The sequence below is a fragment of the Megalops cyprinoides genome, chromosome 9 (genome assembly GCF_013368585.1).
Source record: "Megalops cyprinoides isolate fMegCyp1 chromosome 9, fMegCyp1.pri, whole genome shotgun sequence".
NCBI lineage: Eukaryota > Metazoa > Chordata > Actinopteri > Elopiformes > Megalopidae > Megalops > Megalops cyprinoides.
The window spans coordinates 13,268,411-13,293,688 of NC_050591.1; the positions used below are offsets into that span (position 1 = coordinate 13,268,411).

Below are 25,278 nucleotides of genomic sequence, written 5' to 3' on the forward strand. Positions count from 1 at the left end.
GCAAAATTCTTGTTCAACACCTGTCTGTAAATGGCCTACAATTATGCCAGCAGCCTTCATTTGAATTAGCACAATAAAATGAGTCTAAAATAATACAGGAGCTGAAATTTATGAATTTGTCTTACATTAATTTAAATCATCTGCTAATGTGGATTTCGATCTTATGGATGAACTGTATATATGCTGCCGGTTGAAGATTGCTGACATGTCAGTAAGTCTTGCAAGTCTGGATACGTGGAAAGACTGGATTGCAGTTTACGTCAGCGTTTTAGTTTCATTCCCCTTTACTGTTCGAATCTTAGGCCTATTCATGACATTTTCTCTAGAAATGCCATCAAGACCGTTTGTCTGAATTTAAAAGTGTGTCCTGTCCGTTTCAAACAAGTTTAATTTGCGGAACAAATTACAACGGGCCATACTATCGCTCTGGTATGCATGTTGGATTCCAATTAAACCCGGTTTTTAAAAACAGACACATAGACAAACGAATCTCACGGCAAATGCACGTCTCTCGTCTGAGGCCTGCAGAATCTGTGGTCCGTAGAACGACTGCAAGGCCATGCCGTTCGTGCGAATGAGAGGAAAGAGAGGTGTGGTTTTGATCGACCTGTGCAGTGTCGAGTTACCTGTTACCTCGAAACTCTGGGCGTGCTACCGGCATCAGACGTGTTTACTTACCTGTGCCAGAGCTGTGGGCTGTTAGGTGGCTTGCTCCATCCTCCCCGCATCCCCGTCTCTCCTTTTCGTCCCATCGACACAGGCCTCGGGTCTTCAATAAACTACTTTTTCCTTGAAATGGAGTGATCGTGCAGATGTTGCCTCGAACGACGGGTGGTGTTTCAAGGAAGATTTTTTTGAAAAAAAAGAAAAAGAAAGCTGACTTGAGGACCCGGCGTAAAAGTGAGTTATTTTTGTTGATTTGTGTTCGGTGCTTTTTATTTGACCTTCTGTGTGTGTGTGTGTGTGTGTGTGTGTGAGTTCCATTTCTAATTTGGTTTGAATTAAATCTATTGGCAACGGTAAAAACCCCATAACTGGAGTCACGGAAGCTGCATTTGTCCAAAAGTGAAAGGTGCAGTGAACGTTTTTCAAAGTTTACACGCCAAAAAACTGCAAAGTGCATTAAACTGCATTAATGTTGTGACGCTGAAATAATTAGTACCACCTATAAGAAGTACCACCTGTGTATGTGGCTACGTATGATGTATATTTAGGTGTAAATTGCAGTGGTTCGCCGTTTTATATAGACCGGTGTATAACATTTCAGTAGATAAAGATCGCTTGGATTTTTGTTAAATGCCAAGTGTATCAATACGACAGTTGTATGCAGTTTAAATAGTTTAAATACATAAATGTATTGTCTGAAATAGTTCGTGCAAGTAGAAACAGTAGATTGTGTTCTTTGCTTTCGGGAACTGTTTTGAAGAAAACAATTGTGTTCAGGTTCCCTGCCCTCCGATGTAATTTCCACAGTTTTTTTTTTTTTTTTTTTTTTTTTTTTAACCTGGAACCGGTTTTAAACCTTAGAGTGTTACACTAACATTAAAGCATGACTCACGCTTGTTCCGTGTAACAGCCGTAGGTCACATTTTCAAATGCGCTTTACAGGTGGTGATAACCAAAACACAGCTATGGAAGCAATTAAAGGTGTTATACCAGCCTTTATTAGCTTTCTTCACATTACCAGCAAATTGCATGCTTGCATTAATTTCTTTCCCTGTTGGCAACATTTAGAACATTTACCTGCAGATAAAATCATTGTTGATCAAACTACAGCAATAATATGAGTGAAGGCACTGTCTGTAGATTTTCAACAGTGCTTTTCTCAAGGACTTTAAACAACACACAAGAGCTCCATTGCTACTTTGGCATGTGCACGGTTGTGATTTACAGTGACTTGTTTATTTTTTCATCCTATCATGGACATTAATGGTATCATTGAAATTCCCATTCTGTCTCCTCTTGTTACCAGTTGTAATGACTTACAGAAATGCTCATTCATGTAGATGCAACTTTAACAGATGATCATATATGCACTTTGAAAGACCAGTTTCTGAACCTTGCCAATCACACCTCAAAGCATATAGGTAGGAAACTAATTCACAAATAAGATCTTGTGTATACATACACCTTTTTAAAATTATTTAAAGCATATGGATAACACTGAGGTGAGTTAGGCCCTTTGTAAGGAAGGTTCCGGTGTCATGTGAGAAGTCTGATACCATATTGTTATGAGGAACAGGAGACAACAGAGCCCACAGAATCCAAAATCCCACTGAATTGATTAACTGAAACTCAGCACAGGACAGCATTTTACTTCCTTGACTGAAGTAAAAGAATGCAGTCAGGCTAACATACGGAAGCCCATTGGAAGCCATATGAGCAGATCCTGCAACATAGTTCCCTGTGGGCTTTGGGTTTTCCTGATGTTACCATCAGCCAGCACATCTTACGATTGATGAAAAGCTACCTGGCAATCCATTTATTAAAGCAAGGGTTTTTAATTAGGCAATTGCCCTTTTAATTGTTGCATGATAACCTTCGATGACCTCACTGGTGATGAATTCTCATCCACGGTGCGGTCTATTAAACTAAAAATGTGGGCTGAGTAGCGGCTTGATTTATGCAAGAATGAGGTCATATTTCAGTATCAGAGTCAACACATTCCTAGTGAAAGCTTCTTCCCTGAAGCTCCCCTTGATTGGGCATCTTGCATTTAGCACAAGGTTGCCAGGATTAGGCTGGAAGGAGTCTGTAAATGGAGCACACTCAGAAATGCAGGCTATTCATATCTGGAGTGATACGTCCCCATCATTGAGGTTGCAAATCCTCTAATCGCACAGATACACGTAGTGTTTCCTCATCAGAACCTCATCACCATAAGAATACTGTCTGGCATGATGCGTCTTTGTTGTCTGAGCGTATTTTCTGATTTCAAATCCAGCTTTTGAAACTCAGCGAGGGTGCAGCCATGGAGAGTCACTAGATCGGGGGAGATTCCTCTCCTGTAAAACTCCCTTCTACAACATGTGGGTGCCTTATTTTTCTGTCACATACAGGGAACAGCAGCTGAATGTTGCAGGGCTCCTGTTTGTGTTCAGTAGTTACTTTCATTGTTGGCCCTTCTAGTTGCTGCTGTTGCAACCTTTCATTGCTGTGCGTCCTGATCCTTAACAAACCGCAGGCTTCCTGCAAAAATAGTGGGGTCATTTTATCACGTCTCTGTGTTACAATCTATTGTTACTTCCTTTCTTTAAGCTGTGGGCGGAAACATTTGTATAGTTGGATGTTTGCATAGATTTACTGTGGGGGAAATTGAATAGATCTGAAATGGTCATCTCTCCGGCGGAGGACACATGCACTGCGTTTGTGTAAATATTCCCATGGTGCTAATAAGACCGTTTTTGTACTGCAGTTTTGTGAAGGGTCATTCCTGTGCGGTGCTTATTCTCTCCAAGCCAGAGCAAAATACAGCATAGAAAGTACATAGAACACTTTCCCAGGCCAGAAGCAGACCAATACCTGATAAAATCTCACAGTCAGGGGTGTGTTTGATACTGGGGGGCAATTAGCTATTATCACCCAATCAGCTGCGCTCAGGCGAACAATATCCACTTGTTCTTGGCCCAGTTTTTGGTCTGACTCTGTTTTAGCATGAGAAGTTCTTTGTTTTTCATTGTGGATGTTTGCTCCTTGTACAGCTCACCCACTGTAGCTTTGTTCCTTTGCTCCCAGCTTGGTACCGCATGGTAGGAATGCCTCGTTTTGGATTTCCTACAAAACAAACAGTCTCATCTTCAGCTTGCATAAAACATTTGTAGTCATATCCTTGTAAGTTATTGCCGTCAGGGAAAGCTGATAATATTCTAGTAATATTAGCCATCTCCGAAAACGACAAGGTCAGATGATCATGATCAACCTTAATAAATGAGTATGTAAATTATTTTTTTTCTGTCAGAAATTGCCAGACAATACAGATGCCTTTTTCTCGGTCTAAAAGGGATATGCTCAGATACGCACCATTTGCTAAAGGTTCAGTGATGATATTAAAGTTTTTGAAGATACCGGCTTCAGTGCTTTTGGAAACAGGTATGATAATTGCTTTGCAAAGCACGGAGTATCCAGGAGACGACAAGCCCCGCCTCCACGCCCAGGCAGCTATGAAGCCCCACCTACCTCTCCCAACAGCTGGGACTCATGTTATGACTGAGGGTGTGTCCTCATGTGTAAACAGAATTCAGACCGAACGTTATTTCCTCTCCAGCCTTTTTGGTATTATGTGAGCATGAAACCAATGTGTCAGTGTGAATGGAAATACAGAAGGCAATGCAAACTTTGATTCAAAGGGAGGTTTTGCAGTTGGTATTGAGTTCTATGTGCCGAGCAGGAAGTGGTGCCCTTTACCTGTGTGCATGCAAGTTCTTGAATGAGCCTTTCTTTTTTCCTGATCACCTACCTTTCTGTGTAGATTAGGTTAAAAGTGTTTGTTATATGGATGCATTAACCTCATCATCTGTGTCATAAGAAAGCATCAGCCGGAAGTTGCTGTTACAACACAAAAATATGAGATTTTTGGTCATGTTAAAGAACTCCCACTAGAATGGCTCCACATCAGGTCCCCGTGTTAACTCCTGGATAGCGATGTCATGCAGTATATCACACACACTGGGTTTGGAGCAAATAGTGGTTTAGTAAATGTGCTCTGGGGCAGGAAGGCATTAACCTGAGGGTCAGAAGAAAAGCATGGATTTTCGCACATGTGAACACGCCCTGAAACAGCGGAGCACGCCCTCCGCCCGAGGATGTGTGCCATCGCTGGCTGTGTTTGTGTGACTCTTCCGCTCTCAGGTTAGCTGGCTGCGTTTGCCTTTCGGCGGGGCTCCCACACCTCAGCACACCCAACGAGAGAGTGTTTGTTTTCACACAGATTTCACAGCCATTGCGAATCCATTGAGCAGTTGCCACCCAGCCCATTACAGATGGCTTGATAGACCAAACCCAGGACTGAAAACCTAGCCTTCTTGGCCTGGGATGTAGATCGCATATAGCAAGTAACATAACAAGTGTGACCTTTGTCAGAAACAGTCTATACTGTGACTGTTGCTTCTACATTGAGTAGTTAGAATGTTGCTTCTGGAGACATGTCTCAGCTATGATTTCCAAAAATAGCAAAGCAGAAGCTGAAATTAATTCCAGGAGAAAAGGATGAAATGTATGGCAAATATCACTGCCGTACCACTGAGCTAAACCATTCTTTTATTGCTCTTTTATTGCAGTTTTATTGCTATTGAAAGGCCTGGCTGTGTCCGTAGTGACGTGTGCCTTTTCAGGTTTATGAATGAACAAAATGGAATCGCAGGTTCCCTCTGTGGTAAAGAGGCAGAGAGCGGAGGAGGTGGATAAAGAAGCTGATAAGCAGAAGGCATGGTGGGATTCCCGGCGGACCACTGATTCTGGATCAGCAAACCAAGCGATAGTGCTAAGCCGAACCATCCTGCACGCAGGTCTTGGGGTTAGTGTTTCAGGGCAGTGCCAGTCTAGTTGTCACTCTCAGGTTTCTGTGTGTGCGTGTGTGCGTGCGTGCGTGCATGAATGTGTGTTTGTGTGTGTGTTGGGGTTTTGGCAGGGTGGGGGAGGGGAGTTGAGATCAGGTGTCTCAGATCTGTCTTCTCCTCCTTGTCCTGTGGTAGAAAGGCACATTTGTTCACTTTGGGGGCCTTTGTGTTGTCGCAACAATGGGGACAGTTTCTCAGAGGGATGCGCTGTCGGCTTGTCACCAGAAATACAGATGACTCCAGACTCTTCCCTCCACAGCCGGCTGGCGCAGACGGCAGTGGGCGGAACGCCATGCACACGGGCCGGGAGTGAGAAAAAGAGTTTCGAAAAATACTCTCAAGTGATTGACTTTTAGAAGATGTCCGCCACAGTTATTTTTAGTCTCCACATAAACACACAGCCACCCCTTGAAAATGCTCCACTATGTGGAAAATGCTCCATGTATCTGTGTCTGTTTATAAAATAAAGCATTCTCTCTTGGGGGAAAAAAAAGGAGAGGCCTTTAAAAATGTGGGGGAAGGAGGGAACATGAGGGATGAGGTCAGTCAATCAAATTAAATTATCAAGCAGAGAAGAAGAGAGAACCCTCTTGCTCTAATGGCATCTGGCTCCTGGCAAGGTCAACGGGGGTATAGAGTGAGCGGTCCGAAACGGGGGGACAAAACTTGGTTTGTTACTTTATCAGTTCAGCGTGCCCTGGCGTGGGCCATCAAGAAATGCGATTAGGCCTCGCGCTCCGCGATGCCGGAGTCTCTCTCGCTAATTTAGTCCCCTCAGATCGTAATGACCTGTAACAGCAGCGGCACAGCCTGTTTATTCAAACCATCTGCACCACGCGAAACCTGAGACGTAATCGCTTTAAACAAAAGGGTGACCTCTCCCCGAGAGACCAGGACCCGGCACGTTGTTTGTAGACTTTCTGCATCCCCTTTGACAGAATCAGACAGCTTCATGATGTAATCATTCGCACTCCACTTGCTGTTCATTCGGTGCCCCCAATGTATTTGACATCGTTAGGACGTGTTAGCAGGGAAAGACAGTGCGAGGGTTTTTTCTGAGGTCCCCCCAGAAAAGTCGCCACACGCTGCTAACGAATTTGCCTTTTCTATCAGGTGACACTATCCCGCATGAGGATGTGAAGTGACCTGGCAAAGCTACAAGTGTCACGCAGCATTGTGGGGAAAACATAGACCGGGGCAGAACAACCTCATGAAGAATCCTGTTCTATTGGCGTATTGCCGCCGCAATGGCATATTTGCTTTCCCCAGTTTTTATTAACTGACTCAGTCTTCAGAGTCTGGCATTAAGGTAACCTTTTGCTTGGAATTGTGATGGATTTTTTTTTTGTGTTGTTTTCCTGCTTGGATATCAGTTCAGCTTTGTTTATTCAACCTGCTGCTTCCTGTATTTACATGCAGGGCACATCATGGAAAAATACCAGGAAGCACATTGGGATTTACCTGCTCTATGATACCCCCCCCTCCTGGGATGTGACACCTGAGAGAGTCACGAGTGACACCCTTTACCTTTAGTTGAATGTCACGAGTGCACTGGGCCATCATTACTGGATTTTCCTCTCAAAGCTGCTCTTTTGTAGCTGTGCAAAGTTCAGTACAGTAAAAGATTGAACTGTTTGCGACCGAGCTGATATTCACTGTAAACGTGCTCTGTGTGTTCACTGCTTCTGACCCAGAGGTTAAAATGAAGACGTGCCAGCTTGGCGTGGAAGGATAGGGCCGGTATCATGACCTCCAGCGAAACGTGCTCTTTTGTTCGGCTGAGGCTGGACTGAAACCTTACCTGCTTTCCCAGTATGGAATTTAGCTCTATAGCTTCCACCCCTGAATAAGGAGTAACATTAGATAGAGCTTCTCTAGAGCTTAAGGAACTGCAGTCTCCTCCTGATTGACTGTATGCAAGCTTCCAGCCTGTTCAACTCTATTAACAGCATGTCTGGGAGAAACGAAAACGCCTGCGGCTGCGAACACCCTTGCACGGTAATGAAATTTGTGAATGGCCTTTTCGGAATGACGACATCAGAGAACTCATTATTTGCAAAACAGGAAAATAACTCTGTGTTACAGTTACAAAAAGTAATAAAATGGCCATAGATTTTCAACTCCTGCGCCTGCAGGTACGATCGACTAACTTTAATGCCTCCTGCGGTAACAGAGCAGCACTGATGTGGTTATTCCATTGGCCGGCGTGAGACGTTTCCATTAGTGGCAGAGAAAGTTTGAGCGGGGCGGAATAGGAGTTGGCTTCCTTTTGAGTGATCGGCGGGGCTCAAGGTGCAGTATAAACCAGCCGCGGTCTCAATGGATTGTGAGGGGTAATGGCTTTCATAAAGCTGTCAGTCGAGCCTGTCCCTCATCTACAAAGTCGTCTCCTGGATGGGCCTGTCATAGGACAAAGGTGACTCCGACTCTCTTCCAGTGAGTCAGTTTGTCTTTTGTGCCGGTCTGTCAAGTGCGACATTAGCTTGAAGCGCATTTGGGATGTTGCCGGTGATGGAGGGCAAGGCCCCCACGCGTTAGCTGACCTTCCCACGCATGAGGCTTGCGGCGGGGACCGAGGAAAATCTATTCAGTCTCCCTCAGGGTCGGAGAGTAACCTCATAACTCATTTAGATGAGCACAAAGGGCCGTTGATTTATCTGTCTTGAAGGCTTTCTCAGGAAGCTTTTTTTTTTTTTTGTCTGAGGTGTTTGAAATTCTGAACGGAGGCTTACAAAACCAAAGTAAGTTAATAGCATCTAACAAGACATGCACACGCAGGCCCTTGGGGTGTCTAAAATGCAAACACAGAGGGGTTCAAGGACACCACATAGGAGGCCATTCTGATTTTGTTGGGAACAATGCACAAAAATGGAAAAATAAGGTATAGAGATTTGAATAGTTGCAAAAAGAAATGGGCAATTGATTAATTGTTGTGACTGGGGAATTCTGGTTTGTTGATAATTGAAAACAATGATTAGATACTGGGGCACAAAAAAGAAAAAAACTTGTTTCTATTGATCCTCCTCTACAGTTTATAAACTAATAAAGACCAAGATAAGCTGATACCTGAATCTGTTGTTCCTCACCAATCAGGCTTTGGCACTGTGGCCTTGGTGATCTTTGCACCCCCTTGTTGGCAGAGTGAGATAATGAGGGAGGGTGAGGGAAAGAGAGCGGGAATGCAAAAAGCTTGTTATGCCCTGCTGATATGAAGCAGGGCAGTAGAGGTGCTTTTGGGGGGGGGGGGTCTCAGGTGGAATTACAAGGCAACAGCTATGGATAAAAAAAAAGCCACTGGGAACACAGGTGAAGGTCTGTGTGAGCTCCGTTCAATATCAGCTCATTTTATTTCTGTCCTCTGGCTTTCGAGACTCCATATCCTACTCCTCTTCTTGATTCAAGCCCTCACGATATCTAAAAAAAAAAACCAACAACAACATTCAAATAACGTTTATATTTCCTTCCCCCGTCCCTCGCAAGCCATCTGGGGCACTGACAAGCCTGCTGTTGCGTTGGCGATGGGTGGAGGGGGGAGAGGCGGGGAGGGGGGCAATCAGTTGTCACACGCCTCCCCGGAGTGCTCGGAGGCCTGCCATTTGTGAGCTCCCCCCCGCCTCCCGCCCCCCCCCCCACATCCCAGGCTCGCCGCCCGCGACCCCCGTACTGGCGCAGCATAACTCCATCTGACAGCCTGCCACTCTGTGTGCTGTCAGCGCCGCTCGCGCCAATGTCATTCCTCGAGAGCCCCCTCTCAGAGCGGACCCTCGAAGCCCGGCGCCGTGAACCACAGCAGGCCGCCCCGACTCGCCCCGGGAACGTCTGGCCGGAGTGCTGCTCCTCTAATGTGGGCGCGGTATCGGCTCAAATCATAACTCCCCCTTTTCCACAGCGGTAGTAAACCCTAGCATTGGAGCAGGCCTACTCTGGGTCATCCTCACCTTGCCAAAAGAGAAGTGCTCTCAGATTTGGGAAATGCTGCAGTCCCTCTATTAAAAAGGGTAAAGTCATCAGCTCTGATAAGGGCACAGAGTGTCCTTTCAGGCCACAGTGCATTCGCTGTCCACTCTCTCTGATGATATATTCACGTCTAAAAAAGATGGGCAACTGTACCTGCTTACCCCATATTAAGAAGACTGGAGCCAATGTATATGCTGTTCTACCTTTTTTTAATGATTTTTCCCCTTTATGCAGCCCTTTATTGGAATCATCAATTGGATGTGTTGTGCTCGTATCACCATAACAACCACTTCATTCACGAAGGAGTGCTGAGGTTTAGTGAATGCAAACTACCAACACATTCACAGGCCAACACGGCAAGTTGCCCGGCGCACTATAGTAAGCTAAGCACCAACTGGAGGATGGGCTTGGCTTTACTGACATCATCCAATCAACCGGCAGGCATCTGATGAGTCACAGGGTGCCTGAGACCAGCAAGACGAGCGACCCCTGCAGACATATCCACCCCACCACTATCCCTGGTGAAATGAGGCCAATTTGTTCCACAGCTGTGGGCTCCCGGTCATTGTCAGCTGATGACTTTACCCAGCCCATAGAGCTAAGCAAGTGCTAAAAGAAAACGCCTCAACTGCCAAGCTACTTAGGAGCCCTCTCGCTATTTTCTGATATGATATGACTTTATTTTCTATGATATATTTTGAATGGACCAATTACTTGGAGCTACCAGTTTTAAAAAGTAACCAGTACTTTAAATGGGCAAAGTCAATAATCTGGCATGTTTGATGATGCAAATGGGGATTTGTAGTCATATCTGCCTGCAGGAAGAACAAGACTATATGAATATAAAATAGCTGTCCTGAAACTTTCAAGTCATCCATCTCTGCTCGCTTTGAAGGTGGACATCAGAAAAAGGACTTCTTGTAGGGAGCTAAAATTCAAGGACTCCGTTATCACTCATACATTGGGCTGTCTTGTGCGGGGGGGAAAAAACCTGTGGATAAAATTGCTGCAGGAAATTGAGACTGTTCTGCTGTGAAGTTGTTTCCTTGTTTTTCAATATACATATTCTCTGGTGATCTGTAACATCACACAACATGTAAAAATGAAGATTTTCAGTGAACCCTTAAAGATTGTGAGTCTTCTGTCTGCGTATACATTGTTTTTCGCTCTACACAATAATAAAACACATTGCATATGTCAGTAATATTTCTGGTATTCTGCACAAAATATGAATGCATAAAAGGACCAAAATACTTGATGGAAGTGTCCTTTTTCAAAAATGTTAATAACTCTAGCGTTCTCCTCCAAAAGACCCAGGTGTTAGGCCACGGGAGATGTGACAACTTCTGAACTGACTCCTTGAGGGGACATCACTATAAGTGGCTCATTATCCACAAGTGAAACACCAGAACTGTCCTCTGCATGAAATCCCTCCAGATACATAATTTTGTTATAAGATCATATAAAATCCAGAGCAGCTGGCAGAATGTGATATGTTTTACATCACCTATTTACATACAGTTACAAATAGATATTCATAAACTAATTTTTTCTAGTGGCTGAGCAATTTCTACACAATAATGACTTCCTGATTCTTTGTGTTTAGACATGTACCCTGTTAGCAACTGAAGCTATAATGGTAAATTTTCAGATAATATCATTGCTAATGCCTATAAGAGATTGTGGTTACAACTGATCGAAAATCATCTGAAAGGATTACTACTTAATTTATCAAAAATCCTTGATGCATGTGTGTTTCCTAGTCAGAGTCTATAGGTGTTTTCTGTTGGAGGCCTCGTCATTTGGAATAGCTTCACAGTGGCTTTCCTTCCTGTCTAACAGGTGGGCCTCCGTGATGCAGAGATGCCAGGAGGGCGGCAGTCCCCAGCAGGGCCCTCGCAGGGTGGCCATGGAGACCGGCTGGTCTGGGGGCATCGGAGGGGACAGCCCATGCGGAGAAAACGAGGAGCCGACAACACCGCGGCTCAGCACGGACTCGTACCCAGAATCTGCCGACTCCAGTTATTCAGAGTGCTACCATCCCACTCCGCCGGAGAGCTATGAAACCTGCCATGACTGGCCATCAGTGGGATGCCTGAGTCAAGATGGCACCGCTTCTGTGGAGCGATATATCCGGTAAGTGTCTCATCCGCACTTCAGCCTACCATGGCGTTATTAAGTTAGTCTGACGCATTTTGCAAAGTTTTATGTTTGTCTTCCCTTGGAGGCTGGAGAAAAAGTGGTTGCTATGGCACGAATTCATGAAGGCACACTCCCAGTTTGACGACTGGCTGCGATTGGCCGAAAAGACAGCTGCCTCCCCAAACTCCGCCCACGTACTTTACCTCACTGCCAAGGAGGAACTAAAAAAGTTTGAGGTAAGCCAAATATAATGGTTATCGGTGTGAAACAACTCCTCCTAAATGCCTGTCCGCGCTTGGTATTTTTTCTGCAAGCCTGCCATGAGGGGAATCACTGTAATCGCTGTGGCCCTGCTGGATTGCAGTGTGAAAGTGTATTTGCACCATACCGAGGGCAGATTACCGCCGCTGTAAGACTGTCTTCAGTAAATCTGTGCGTGTAATGTGCGCCACATTGAGGAGCCGGGCCGTGCGCCAGCAAGAAAACGCGCCGGCAGATGGTGGTCATGTTCCTGGGGCCCTCCCTTCAGCGCGGTCAGGGAAACCTGTTCCGGTTTAAGCTTTTTGGTCGAACTCACCAACCACCTGTCCCCACCCCCCCCCGGCCGTGTCGCCGCCACCCCTAGAGTCTGCAGACGGAAACCAGGGCCCGTCTGCTCCAGCTGGACGGCCTGAACCAGCAGCGCCGCGTCCTGACCCGGCACTTCGGTGGGGCCATGGGAGGGAGGCTGGCCGGCATGGCGCGGGACTGCTGCCAGCGCTGGGACCGCGTCAGCAGGGCGGTGGACAGCATCTGCCGTCGGCTCAAGGTACGGGGCGCGTCCCCACAGTCACCCCCACATGACCCCACCCCGGGCACGCACCCACTTCGTGTGACGCGCTGCGCGAGCCAGATCTGCGGCAAACCAAAAAAAGCGGGCGAACGGAGCCCTCCTCCAGGACAGCTCCTCATAATGGGCCTTTTCAGCGACTGCCAGCCTAATGGCTTTGTTGTCTTGATGTCATCCCTAGTTCTGGTGTCATTATGTGCCTTTGAGAGTAAGCGGCTAGTTTCCTCACGTCTATTTAAGCACTTTTCATATCGCAAATAATGGATTTCATCTGTTGCCACAGACATTCATATTCTTAACTGCCCCTCCCACCAGTACCTTCTGGAATAATGGAGAAAAAGTTAAGTCATGGGAATTAAACTGTAATTAAATAAATTTTTTTCAGCCAATCTGGAAAAAAACTGAAGCTAATAAACTGAAATCACAATGGAAAAGAGACATAAGTCATTAATTTTGAAATAAGCCTTCCTGGTTTGTTATGTCTTCAACTTTTACCACAACACCAGATGACTGATTTAAATAACTGCCTTACCTACAGATTTACCCATCTGTTGAGATCTGGCACCCACTTTTTATTTTGGGGAATCGATACAAACCGATTTGTTTTAATATTGTGAGTTGAAATGGGGGCAGTGTGTTTGGTTGGATACACTAAGCATGCTCAGCAGTCTTTGCAAGGCTTAGTGCCCGGTGTGTCCACTTAAACACCTTCCTCAGGATTCTGTTTTCAGAGAACCGCCCTAGGTGCTCTTGAAACTGTCTGGCCCTGGTAATGTCTTCTGATCCTGCTTACGGGCAGGGCGCCACTGTTTCCTGGCCCAGAAGAGCTGGCTTACAGGCCTCAAGAACAGCTTGAGTACAGAGTGAGGGCAGGTCCCTAATGTCCCCCCCCCCCCCTCTTCCTACCCCCCACCCCTCCCTCCCTTCCGCTCTCTCTCCCTCCCTCTCTCTCACCTCTCTCTCTGGTCTCTCTCTCCCCTCTCCCCCCTCTTTCCGATCTCTCCCTCCCTCCCCCCCTTTCTGCCTCTCTATCTCTTTGTCTCCCTCTCTCACTACCCCCCACCCCCCCACCCCCAGCACTTTGTGACTCAGCGGGAGGACTTTGAGAGCCAGCGGGAGGAGATGGCCATCTGGCTGGCGGACATGGACCTGCGGCTAACAGAGGTGGAGCACTTCTCCGGGAAGGACACCCGCGAGAAGATGCACCAGCTGCAGGTATGGCAGGTGGAGCAGGATGGTGACCTGGATGTCCTCCTCCCTGCTTTGTGTTTTGCATGTGCTTAATAATTCATTAATGACACATTTTCATATTCTGAGTCCCAAGTTTTGTGGGGGAGTGGCTCTGTTTAATTCAATTACAATGCTTGCTCAGAAAATCTTACTAAAAGTCCAGTCACCCTATCTTATCTGGAATCTCCACTAAATTGCCACAGCTAATATTATAAAATGTTTCCTACAATTAACGTATTATTGCTGCTTGCTCTTATCACGCCCTGCACATGTTTTGTGCTATGAGCATAACCGTACCCAATCCCATTCTAGTTGAGTGAAAATTCTGATAATTTGACTGCAGCCATTATTACAAGAACCTCCTGCAATGGAGCTACATTGTCACAGCGTCTCTGAGCATTTTCTGGTCAACCAAACCACAGGATTTGATCCATGGGTGTTAGCTGTGGGCTGAACAAGAAACTGCCCGGCGGGTTCCTCTTCCCCAGAATGAGGCCTGGCAACAGGAAAGGCCTTGTAATCTGCCAGTGAATCCTGGCTTTGACTTGTCTGAGGACTCAAAAGGTCCTGTTGTGGCCATAGCATGAGAGAACACCCCTTTGTTTGACTGACAAAGCAGGCCTAAGTATTGAAGCGCAGAACCGTTTGGGCTAATTGTTCAATCGATGACTGACCGAGTCAAACCAATCAAAGTGCTTTTCTGCGGAGAGGCGAGCGCTTCGATTGTTTTTGTGTTCCATCCTTCCGCAGAAAGCCATGGAAGCCGTCAGCTGCCAGTCACAGTGAGCAGCGATGGCAAAGGGCGATTGGTTCTCCGTCCTCACAGCGGTGCGGGGGGGGTTGTTTTTTTTTTTTTTGGGTCAGAGCTTCCAGGAGGCGGTGGGGGAGAATGCGGTGCGCCTGAACAGCCTGCTGGAGCGGGGCGAGGCCCTGATTCAGCGCAGCGAGCCGGCCGATGCCCAGGACATCGAGGGGGGGCTGCAGGAGCTGCTGCTCTACTGCGCCCGCGTGTTCGAGGGGGTGGGCCAGCTCCACACACGTCTGCTCAGCATGCGGCTGGTACGGCCCTGCCCCACGCAGCCCGTCCTCCCTCCACCTTCAGCCCCCGTGGGCTCAGAACCATGACTCATAAAGTGGCCCATACTTTCAGTTCAGACCTCTACTCCAACCTTCCACTCACACAGACATACATTTTTAGTGTTATTCCCATTTTCCACTGCTGCGGTCACATTTCCTCACCTCCCCTATAATGTGGGGCATGTGTAGTGTGTGCGGTGTGTGCTTTACGTGTGGGAGTAGTTTGTCTGTCTGGTTTTGTCGGAGAGATGCTCACCCTCCCCTCGTCTCCCAGGTATTTGAGGAAGACTGGCTGCTGGCCCCACCCCCCGACTCGGGCTGCCCCTCCGAGACCCCGCTGGAGGACGAGGGCGTTTTCGAGCGGGGCAGCCTCCCCGACCTGCAGGCGCCCCGAACGCCGCCCAGCTCGGACCACCTGGTGCTGGAGTGGGACCCCTCCGTGGACGTGGGGGGGTCGGTCTCCCTGGATGATGCGGACTCGTCCTACTTCAGCGCCGTAACAGGTAGCCAGCTGTACCTCAGTGCCCCATGTGGCATACAGAATGTGACCGTGTCTGAGCATCCGGATAGTCAATCTCACACATGAACGCACAGCTTGTACTCCATGACGGTGATAATCAGGCCATGGCCCTCAAACCACATGCTCCCTTTCCACATACCTCAGTATTTATGCATGCAAGTGCATGTTTGTGCATCTGGCTGTCTGTCTGTCTGGATGCACACATGTGTATGATCTGTACTTTGTTTGAGTGTGCACTCAGGTTCAGGTAGCTCTGGGTTCATAAAACTTGCAGAGGTGGCTGCTGAAGTTCTGACCATCATCATAAGACAGGATAGGCATTGTAAAATATTCTGTCTAAAGAGTATAAATGAATATTTATACCATGAAAGGGCATAATTTGACAGCTTGATTCACAGGTTTCAGCATAAGGAATATTTATGCAGGGGATACATGGACATGTCTCAGAGCCTTATGTAACTTCTTGGAAACTTGAGTACCTTATTCAGAGAAAGTTTGAATATGTGGATTTTAAAACGCTACCCTGCTGCCAGTATTTTGCCTTCATCATATTTTCCTTCCCAATCTTGTTGACGGGAAACATTGAGACCTGGAGACCTGAATTCTGGTATAAGGTCGAAGTAACATGCCAATGTATTGTTAAAACATACCACCATGTAATCATTGGCATTTAAAGCAACATGAATCAGGGTTTGAATCTTTCATTCCAGGTTTTACTGGCTGACTTACACATTGTCACATTAGTATTTAGGTGCTTTTCTTAGCATACTTAGGTGCTAGTATTTAGGTCATTAGTTAAATTGAGGGAAAGCATTTGATTTGACCTTCATTACAAATCGCAAAGTAAGTAGATGTGCCTTAAATGGCCGATTGACTTACCCTGGAGTTGATTTGTTTCAGGGGACACAGACACCTAAAAACTTTGTCATAGTGGTAGCATAATACAAGATTTGTTTGAACATGCTGAGGCAGAGAACCTGAAACTAAAAAGAACATCAATGCACCAGGGCTGCACAACATGGAGGAGCCTCTGTCCAAAGATGCCAAGAGGAGGAGTTACCTGAGCACAGAGGGGTCCGGATCAGACGTGATCACCGCAGGGACACCGGGCAAGGTAAGCGCTGGGGGGTCTCCCGCTTGAGTAGGGCAGGTCCCTAATGACGCGCCCCCCCCCCCCTCTTTCCTTCCACCTCCACCCTCACGATCTCTCCTCCTCTCTCTCCCTCCATTCCTCTCTCTTAATTTCTTCTCCCACTCTCACCACCCCCTCACGCAGGTAATCGGTTGTTTGATGTATCAGTTCACCGGTACTTTTGCCTGCTTTTGTTTCAAAGATGTCTTTGTTATCCGGTGTAATGATATTGCCACAGCAGTGCGAAAACCCACCCGCACAACATGCAGTTTCTATTGTGTACCCTCATAAAACTAGACACAGTGACAGGCAAACTAGTTTTGTCACCTCTTGGGTTGATTATCAATCTACTGATCTCGCTGGGGATATTGCTTTACACGGGTCACAGCCAGTGTGCTGTTCACTTGGTCCAGGTAATTAAGACAATAACAAAGACTGCTCTCCAATATATCAGTAATCTCTTTTTCTTGCTTGCACACCATTTAATTTTGAATGAAATGTGTATTTATTTTGCTTTTATCACATCACACTATTCATATTTCTTCAAACTGCATTATCTTCGACTCTTTTCAGTACACACGCTTTGGAAGGATAAATAAACATACATAATAACAGAGCACATTATTTCTTCACACCCAGAAGGGAAAAGAAGGACTGAGAGCTCTGTCTTGGGTGCAGCATGTGTTTATCTACCATTTATAGCAATTTGCATCAATTAGCGAGTCAAAGTCATGTATAATCCCTTCTGCATTTATTTCCAATACCCTACTGTATTAGCATCAGCGTTGTTTGTCAGATGTCACCATTTACCCAGAATGCACTTCAAACCCACTGTGTATCATTTTTCCTCACGGGCAAAGGCCAGCATTAAAATTGTGAATGCAACAGTCACAGCTCTGGGATCTGAGTCTGCCTGAAGTTTACATCATGCCATACACCCCTCTTAGGTGATTGTGCTTTTCATGTTGGACCACAAGGAAACATGATCAGCCCGACTGCGGTAGACACGTCAGCTTTGATTTGCTTCTGATTAAAGCAACAAATTGGCTTAGAGCAGGTTCAGCCTGGTTCGGACAAATGAGGGCATGCGTTGCACTTTATACGATGCATTCTGATGTCTGTTTCTGTGGATTTTTTTCAGAGCACAGAAAGCAACATGGAGCCTGCAAGCCCAGGCTTATTCGGCCAGACCCTGGCACCTGGTACGCCATCTCTTTGTTGTGCAGGTAATGTGGCCACATACTCACTGACAGATGCAGCGGCCATCATGCCAACAGCGGCTTTATCACTAATTAAACATGCGAGATGGCGAGGGCTATCTTGTGTGCACATTGGGTATTTTGCCAACACGGTCGATTGCATGAAATAACATGATGCATTTGCTCAGCAGACAGCCTCATCCAGGCAACTGTCAATGCTCACAATTTGTATACGGGCTGTTACCCATCATCACAACTGCGCTTTAAAACATAAATCTCAAGCTCGTTCAACATGCATGAAATATGAATGATAATATTAATTTTATAATTGAATGTATAATACTCATTTGTTATGCTATTGTCTTACGAGAAACATTCTCTAATTCTGATTTTCCTTGCATTTTGAGTTTTTAATGGAACAGTTGAAGAAAAGTACCTTGACAAAAGGTACAAATGGTATTGTCTAGTCTCCTCCTGTCCAGAATTCATTGTTTTGTTTGTCTCTTGATTAACATCATATTTCAATAACACTCCATCTATGTCATGCTGTTAATGTCTGGTCTTCAGCATGTATATCTTACTCAAGAAGCCCGATTCGTTACTGGTCTGTCTGGCAAGGGCAGGGAATGGCAGAAGTTTAAGTGGAAATTTAGCTGTTGTGATTGGACCATGGCATGGAAAGGTCATCCTTTCAGGGGTAATCAATGTCCCAAGGCTGAACCATGAATATATCATTTAGTATGAAGTAGTGAAATGAAATTATGTGTTATGTATCTGACAGCTGGGCAGGCTACATTGTTCTAACCACAGGTCCATACTGCTAGCAGTACGTTTTAGCACCTGTGTTCAACTCTGACTGGATTTTTGATCCCTGGAAGGTCCCAGCGAGGAAGGCCCCCTTCGCCTCTTCCACCAGAAAACCTCCACACCCAGTGAACACTCACCCGAGCCAGTGGCCTTTGACCCAGAGCGCATTAGTGCCTGGCTTGGCTACATCCCCACCGTTCAAGAGCGAAGGCCCTGTTCCAAGGCAGTCCAGACCGAGCATGCTCAGGAGGTGTGTGTGGCATGCATTCATGGTCTTTTTTTTTTTTTTTGGTCTTCAGTTGAAAATAAGCTTGAAAGCAGACACCGCATATCACAGCACAGAATTGTGCAGCAGTCTAGAATCATGTGAACCGTGTGTGACCATATGACCATAACAAATATACACAGCAAAGACATCAGTTCTCTGGTATCTGTAGTGAATGACTGATTTCATGTTCACAGCTCTGAGCTTCTTATTACTTCTGATCACACACAGAACCAAGATGTACATCAGTAAAATAATAATAATGAAAATGCTATAATTTAAAGCAAAAAATACTGAAAATTTATTTTCTCTTTTTTGCCACTCTTAATTAAGTTGTCTGGATGCTTTCCTACGCTCCGCCAACGTGACTGAACCACTGCGCTAGCCAGAGGGGGACATTCTCAAGTTAATGTAGCCGCGCAATGATTAGCAGTCTGACTTATTAAGTCAAGAAAGCCGAGTAAAGAGGCATTACCATTTCAAAGACATTCTAGTGATTTTCTCTGCTGGGGGCTTAATTGGCAGCTTTAAAGGACTGGAATGAACTTGGGTGCTAACTGGCTTTTTAGGGTCGGAAGTAATTATTGGAGAGCGCGTGGGGTTGTCACACTTAATACCACAGGGCTACAATTGCACGTCAGAGCGCTGCGCCGGAGTGTAGGTGGTGGCTGAATTGCTAGTTTCATTCAGCCCCGTGGGAGAACGCTTCTATTGCCAGACAACTCATTAGGTAATGGAACCCATCACTGGATCCCTGGTGATTTACAATCGGTCACTGCAACAAAAGCACGCCATTACATGGAGCAGAGGTGGTGCCCTATCTCCACATTGAACAGGTTATACTGTGTGTGTGTGTGTGTGTGTGTCTGTGTGTGTCCGTCCTTGTTGCAGTTCATTGCTTGCTCCGTCACTCACTGTGACTCCGCTCAGCGATGCCCCTGGCCCAGCCCCGCCTTTGAGCAGCGCGACACCCCTGGGTCCGCCCAGTCGCTGGACTGTGAGGCCTGCCCTGACTGGACGAGCCGCAGACGACACCCAAACACTCAGGTACGCCATCGCGGCATTGTGCCTGCGTCATTGTTTATAGGGGTTTATGAGGGGTCAAAGTCTGCTCCGGTCTGTGCGCATGAGGCTGCCAAATTGGTAGCATAAAAACTCAGTGTAAACTCTTAACAGCTGTTAGAAAGGATGTAATACTACAAGATGTGCACGCCCATTTCTCATGTCATCTTGGGAGGTAATAAAAAGAGACTAACATGTCAGTGTGGTGTGACGAGTTTTATTTGAATTTTTTGACTCCGACACAAGGGAGTGACTAATACAGGCATTATGGTAATTGAAGTGGAGAGGGAACAATGTAACCCCTTCCAAGGGAGTAACTAATACAAGCATTATGGTAATTGCAGAGGAAAAGGAACAATGCAGCCCCTTCCTGCTGCAGGGTTGTTTTAGTGTTGTCTGTGCATGAGTACATTTTCTGCAGCTTCTTTTGTTTTGCCTCCACTAGTCTCCAGAGGAGAGAAAGTGCCAGCCGGCCTTGTCGGAGGCCAAAATCGATATTGAACAACGGTAAGAGAAATGAAAATTGAACCCTTGGCCTGGGAAACTTCATTAAGCACTGAATCAATGCACATGGATAACTATTGTAACTAGTCTGACAAACCTGTCACACATTTCCACTCCACCCGTATTAAACCTTGACCTTGATTAAACTCAGTGATGTATTGATTTGGGGAGGGGCCCCAGTTTATCTCCGGGCACCATGCATCTCAATGATTTCTGCAAGGAACTGCTGTGAATTGATTTATGTCATATTATAATGTCTCACAGAGAACACGGCTGGTTCGCCTCATTGATACAGCACATTCCTGGATCTATTGCATTTTTATCATGTGGCAGATTCTGTTATCCGGAACTTACAAAGTGCAAGCACATCTGCAAAAGAGGCATACAAGACAGGACACCACTGACTATATTCAAACATGTGTCAGCCTCTTACACATTGCTGTGGAAACTAGTGCATACAGGCATCAATACATAACTGCAGTACAACAGTACCCTTAAGTAAAATTACAATATGCCTAACAGAAGTGCTACAACAATCTGTGCTGTGTGTTATCACGGAACCCAGAACCTGTTGTAATTCCCATAATTGTGATTATTCTTTGGCCATTCTGGGAGCCCAGAATGGCTTGAACCATTAGATCCTGAAGTTGAAAAAATTGATATAGGGCTCTTGGAGATATCCCAAGCATGATAATGAGTCAGAGCAGCACATGGTATGGCTACCCTATTTAATTACGCAGGGGAATCCCGAGGTGTAGTGCTATACCCGTGACGTGAAGAATTTAATTATTTTGTTAGGTCATGTCTTGTGGAGGCTGTTGGATTTTGCGCCAAACGCTTGCGACCGGTTGTCCTAATAAAGCATGAACTCTATGTTCTTCTATCAGGTTTGCCAATTGGAGGCTGTGGAAAAAACATGGCCCCCGTGAGCCAATCATTTTTTTATTCTGATATAATCATGTGCGTGGAGAGGACCTGTTTGGTGTAGTTCTTAACACGTATGAGCTGTCCTCTGTTAGCGCTGAGGATAGCCTCACTATGTGATGTCCTGAATACAGTCAGTTTTCACTCATATCTTTCACCGTTCTTATCAATGCTGTGAAATTTACTGATGTCAGGGCTTACGTCTTTTTTGCAAAATCAGTTAAAAAATTAAAATCGTGACAAAAATAAGAGCCAACATGTCAACATAGCATAGACATGACACACAAAGAACATTGCATTGATCCAACAAGATCACTTTCAACGAAAAGCAAGCACATTTTGAAACATGTAAAGCATTTGAGCCAAAAGTATGGGAAAGGGCAAGAATTGGTGTGAAAGACAAATGTTCATGTTAAATTGTCGCATTCTGCTCTATAGGAGAGGTGCACTGGAAAGTATCCTGAGAGCTTGAAGACGGTCACACAGTTTAAGGGGATTAAAAGGATTTCGCGCTTCTGATGCCGTCTCTGTTGTTGTTGGTTTCGCGCAGGCTGGAGGAGGGCTCGCTGCGGCGGGCTAGCTGCGGCCCCTGGCCCCCGGGGGCCCCACGTTTTGCGCGGATGCTGAGGGCCTCCCTCCTGCTCTACGTCCCAGTGGTCCTGCTGCTGGCGCTCTTCGCCTGGCTGCCGCCGGGCCCCCAGGGCCCCAGCTGTCACCGCGGCAACACGCTCGCCCGCTCCTTCCACCTCATGCTGCACTACGTCAACGGCCCCCCGCCCACGTGAGGGTCTGGCCCTCGCCCCGCCCGACCCCCGCCCGGCGTGGCGGCGCCCCTGCGTTGCAAGCCACGCCCACAGGAGCACGGACACGGGCGCGTGCCACGCCCCTCCAGCACAGTGAAGATCGCTTCCCTCGAGGAGAGAAGGACCAAACCACCCGCCACCAGTGACAGCAAATGCGAGGTGGCGGACTGGCATAGTGGTTAGGGGGTGGGTGCAAATCATGTGGCTGCAGGCTTGAATCCCAGGTGCTGAACCACTAAGCAGGGTAGTTAAATTGAACTGATTCCGTAAAATACCTGACTGCATAAATGAGTGATATTTATACCATGCAAGCTAAGCGACCTGCCCTGGAAAAGGGGGGGGGGGGGGGGGGGGGGGGGGGGGGGTCTGGTAAGCAAAAAACGTAATGAGGTCTCGGCCGAGTGAAGATCTGATCAAACAGCTGGTGTAAAATTGCCTATCATCCACTTGGCCTTATCGAGAATATTTTAATAGTCTGCACAGAGAGGTGGTTGGCAGCACGGGTAGTTCTTACGTTTAGGAAGCCATCCAAAAAATGTTGTATGGTATTAATGTCCTCGCATAACGAACTGGGACAGCTGTCGTGATAAGCATTATGTTTAAGGAAGATTATCTGCTGATATTTATGTTGTAGCAAAAAACAAATGCCCACCGTTTGTTATGTCTCATCGTTATCTGTTGCCTGGTTTTCTGTTTTGTTACCACCGAAAACAACAGCATTGTGTAAATGATGCTAAACTGTAAGCGATCCTGCATTTAGCAGGCGTCTCTGATATCAGATCCCCCTGATATTTTTTCAGTGCCTTTGCCTGGAGTAAACGTTTTAAGTGTTGGGACACCATGCGAGGTGACAGACCTGTGACTGCAGGGGCCCCACGGTCCCTGCTCAGTTAGATGGCATTTTCACAAAAAAAAAATCAGACGGCCATTATGAAGCGACGCTTGATTAATGCTCACGGAGTCTGGCAGACTATTGCATGTGCTCATTGGGGGCGGGGGATTGGGGGTGGGGGGGATGGGGCGTGGAATGAACATTTGATGTACAGTGAATGAATTGGCCCATCTGCTGTGACACTAAGACACCCAGCTGGAACAAAAAAAAAATCATCTATTGCATTTTCATCATCACTGAAGGGCTTATGTTCATGAGCAATTTGTCAGGGGGGGTAACACAACATGCATATAAAAAAGGCAAGGGTCTGAATTGTGTCATGTCACTGTGCGTTATTGTCAAGTCAACAGTAAACCACGGTGTCACCGCACACGTTAAACTCCGTCCCCCCTGTGCCGAAGCAAGAGGCATGGAGAGGAATACGGTGTTAGAGGTGCTGATGTGGAAAAAAAGCAATATCTTCCCATCTTTGATAGTACACACTTACTTTATAGTTAGAATAAGCTACTTCATTTTTGGGCCTTCCTACTAAAGCTTTTTTGATTTACAGCCACTCTAAAAAAACGCTTGCCTCTGAGAGTGTTTGCTTGGAACGGCTCTTGAGGAACAGATGAACCACTTAAAGAGCATGCCTTTCAAGGGCATGTCCCTCTGTCTTATGAGTTGCAGCTATTAAGATGTAGCAGAGCTTTGAACTTGGTTGTTTGAGCGTTGTTTGATTGCGAGTTTTGTACTGTACTGTTTTTGCACCGTTAGAAAATTCACATTTCTATTTTTGGAGAATGGTGTTCTACTATGTATCATGAAATAAAGTAAATTAATGCTGGTGACTGAAATGCATTGATTTTTTTTTTTTTTTTTGCTATTGCTATTGAATGTGAGTGTCTGGCCCATGGTTCGTCCTGCTTTTGGGAGTTAATTTAGCACTGTCTGCAAGTATGTGGGTTACTAGGCACTCTGAAAGGGGGTTTTGTGCCAGCTCAAAAAAAAAAAAAAAGATTACGCCCAAGAATGTCTCAAATTCAGTTATAGCACACAAATCATTTCAGCTGGAAGAATTTGCACATGGCCTTTTCACCCCTCGCTGTCCGCAGCACCACGGAAGAGAATTTGGACGCGCTCAGGAGTTGAGCGGGCTGTGGGATTTTGGGAGCCGGAAGGCGCGTCCCGGAAGACCTTTAAAGTAGCCCATCCGTTTATGCTTGGCTGCCCGTGGGGGCCCCCGGGTAAACCCCCACGAAACAATGGGCAGAAGAGCAAGCGGATTCACACATGGGTCAGTGGTGGAAACCTGCAGTAATCTGGGTGCTTGTGTGGGAGAGGGAGAGGGAGAGCAAGAGAGAGAGAGCGCAAATGAGCCACTGAGAGAGAGAGAGAGAGAGAGGGACGCATAGGCAGGTGGTGCTGATGTTATCAACAGGGAGTTTAAGGACAAGTGCAGGGGGGATAGGAGAGGAGCCGGGGGCACCAGATTGGGCTCTGGGACAGTGATATATGGTGCTGTGTCCGGGTGCTGCTAGCTAAGTGGCTATAAAAACGGAACAAATAAATACTGGCATTTTCCATTTGAGGACTGGATCGCAGGAGGGGAGGTTCAGCCCTCTGAGGGGGGGAAGAAATGGATGTCTGTCTCCAGACGTACGGTTACTTTTAGCCCTGGAAAACAACCCCAGGTGACATCCGGATTGAGGACGGTGCCGCAGACTGCTGGCTCACACCGGCCGTCACAAGGGTCTGTCTGCCATCTTAAGGCTATTACATCATCCCAAAGCAGTGAATGTCAATCCAGCTCGCACATAAGACTCAGGGTGTCCATCTGCTTGAGTCCACGGTGGATTGAGGGAGAGGGCTCCTGACTTCAGCTTTTTAGGGTTGTGGAACATTTTGTGACACATATGCATACAGTTTGTCTGCCCTCAATAAGGCAATCCGATAAGCCACTTAATTATAATGATAATGTCTTCTGTCACTGTTGCTGTGACTGAGGGTGTAATGAAGGGTACAGCTCTTTGTTATCCTCTGCTTGTTTACCCCCGACTGCTTGATTTGTGCTTCTGTATCAGCCGACCCTCAAGCACAGGGCACTAAAACTCATTTCTATTCCAGCTGAGTAAAACTGTTTCAAGTCCAGCCAACAGTGAGGCATGACTGCCAATAATCCATTCGTGCAGTTTTTTTTTCTCCTCCCAACAGTCGCCTAGTTGCTCTGTGCTCCATGGGTCCTCTGTGATAGTGAAGGTGTGAGAAGAAAGCAGAGCCCCCCATAACACAATGGGACAATCCGGTGTGCCTTCTCCATTGGCTCCATCCTCCCTGCTGACTGTGGGTGGGCGGAGACTTACACATGACCTAATGAGAGCCATGAAGTGGATAACCATTG

The 25,278-nt window shown here is 46.4% G+C and overlaps 1 protein-coding gene across 1 annotated transcript; it reads left to right on the forward strand.

Annotated features, from left to right (window-relative positions):
* Positions 1–690: 690 nt before the first annotated feature.
* On the forward strand, positions 691–22,319 carry si:ch211-137a8.2 (uncharacterized protein LOC777613 homolog). Its single transcript, XM_036537292.1, has 13 exons — positions 691–900; positions 11,355–11,648; positions 11,740–11,890; positions 12,280–12,462; positions 13,561–13,698; positions 14,578–14,772; positions 15,065–15,293; positions 16,318–16,424; positions 17,584–17,668; positions 18,520–18,698; positions 19,605–19,760; positions 20,221–20,282; positions 21,754–22,319. The coding sequence occupies exons 2-13, from the start codon at positions 11,368–11,370 to the stop codon at positions 21,986–21,988; spliced, it is 2,001 nt and encodes a 666-aa protein (XP_036393185.1). The 5' UTR covers positions 691–900; positions 11,355–11,367; the 3' UTR covers positions 21,989–22,319.
* The last annotated feature ends 2,959 nt before the right edge of the window (positions 22,320–25,278 follow it).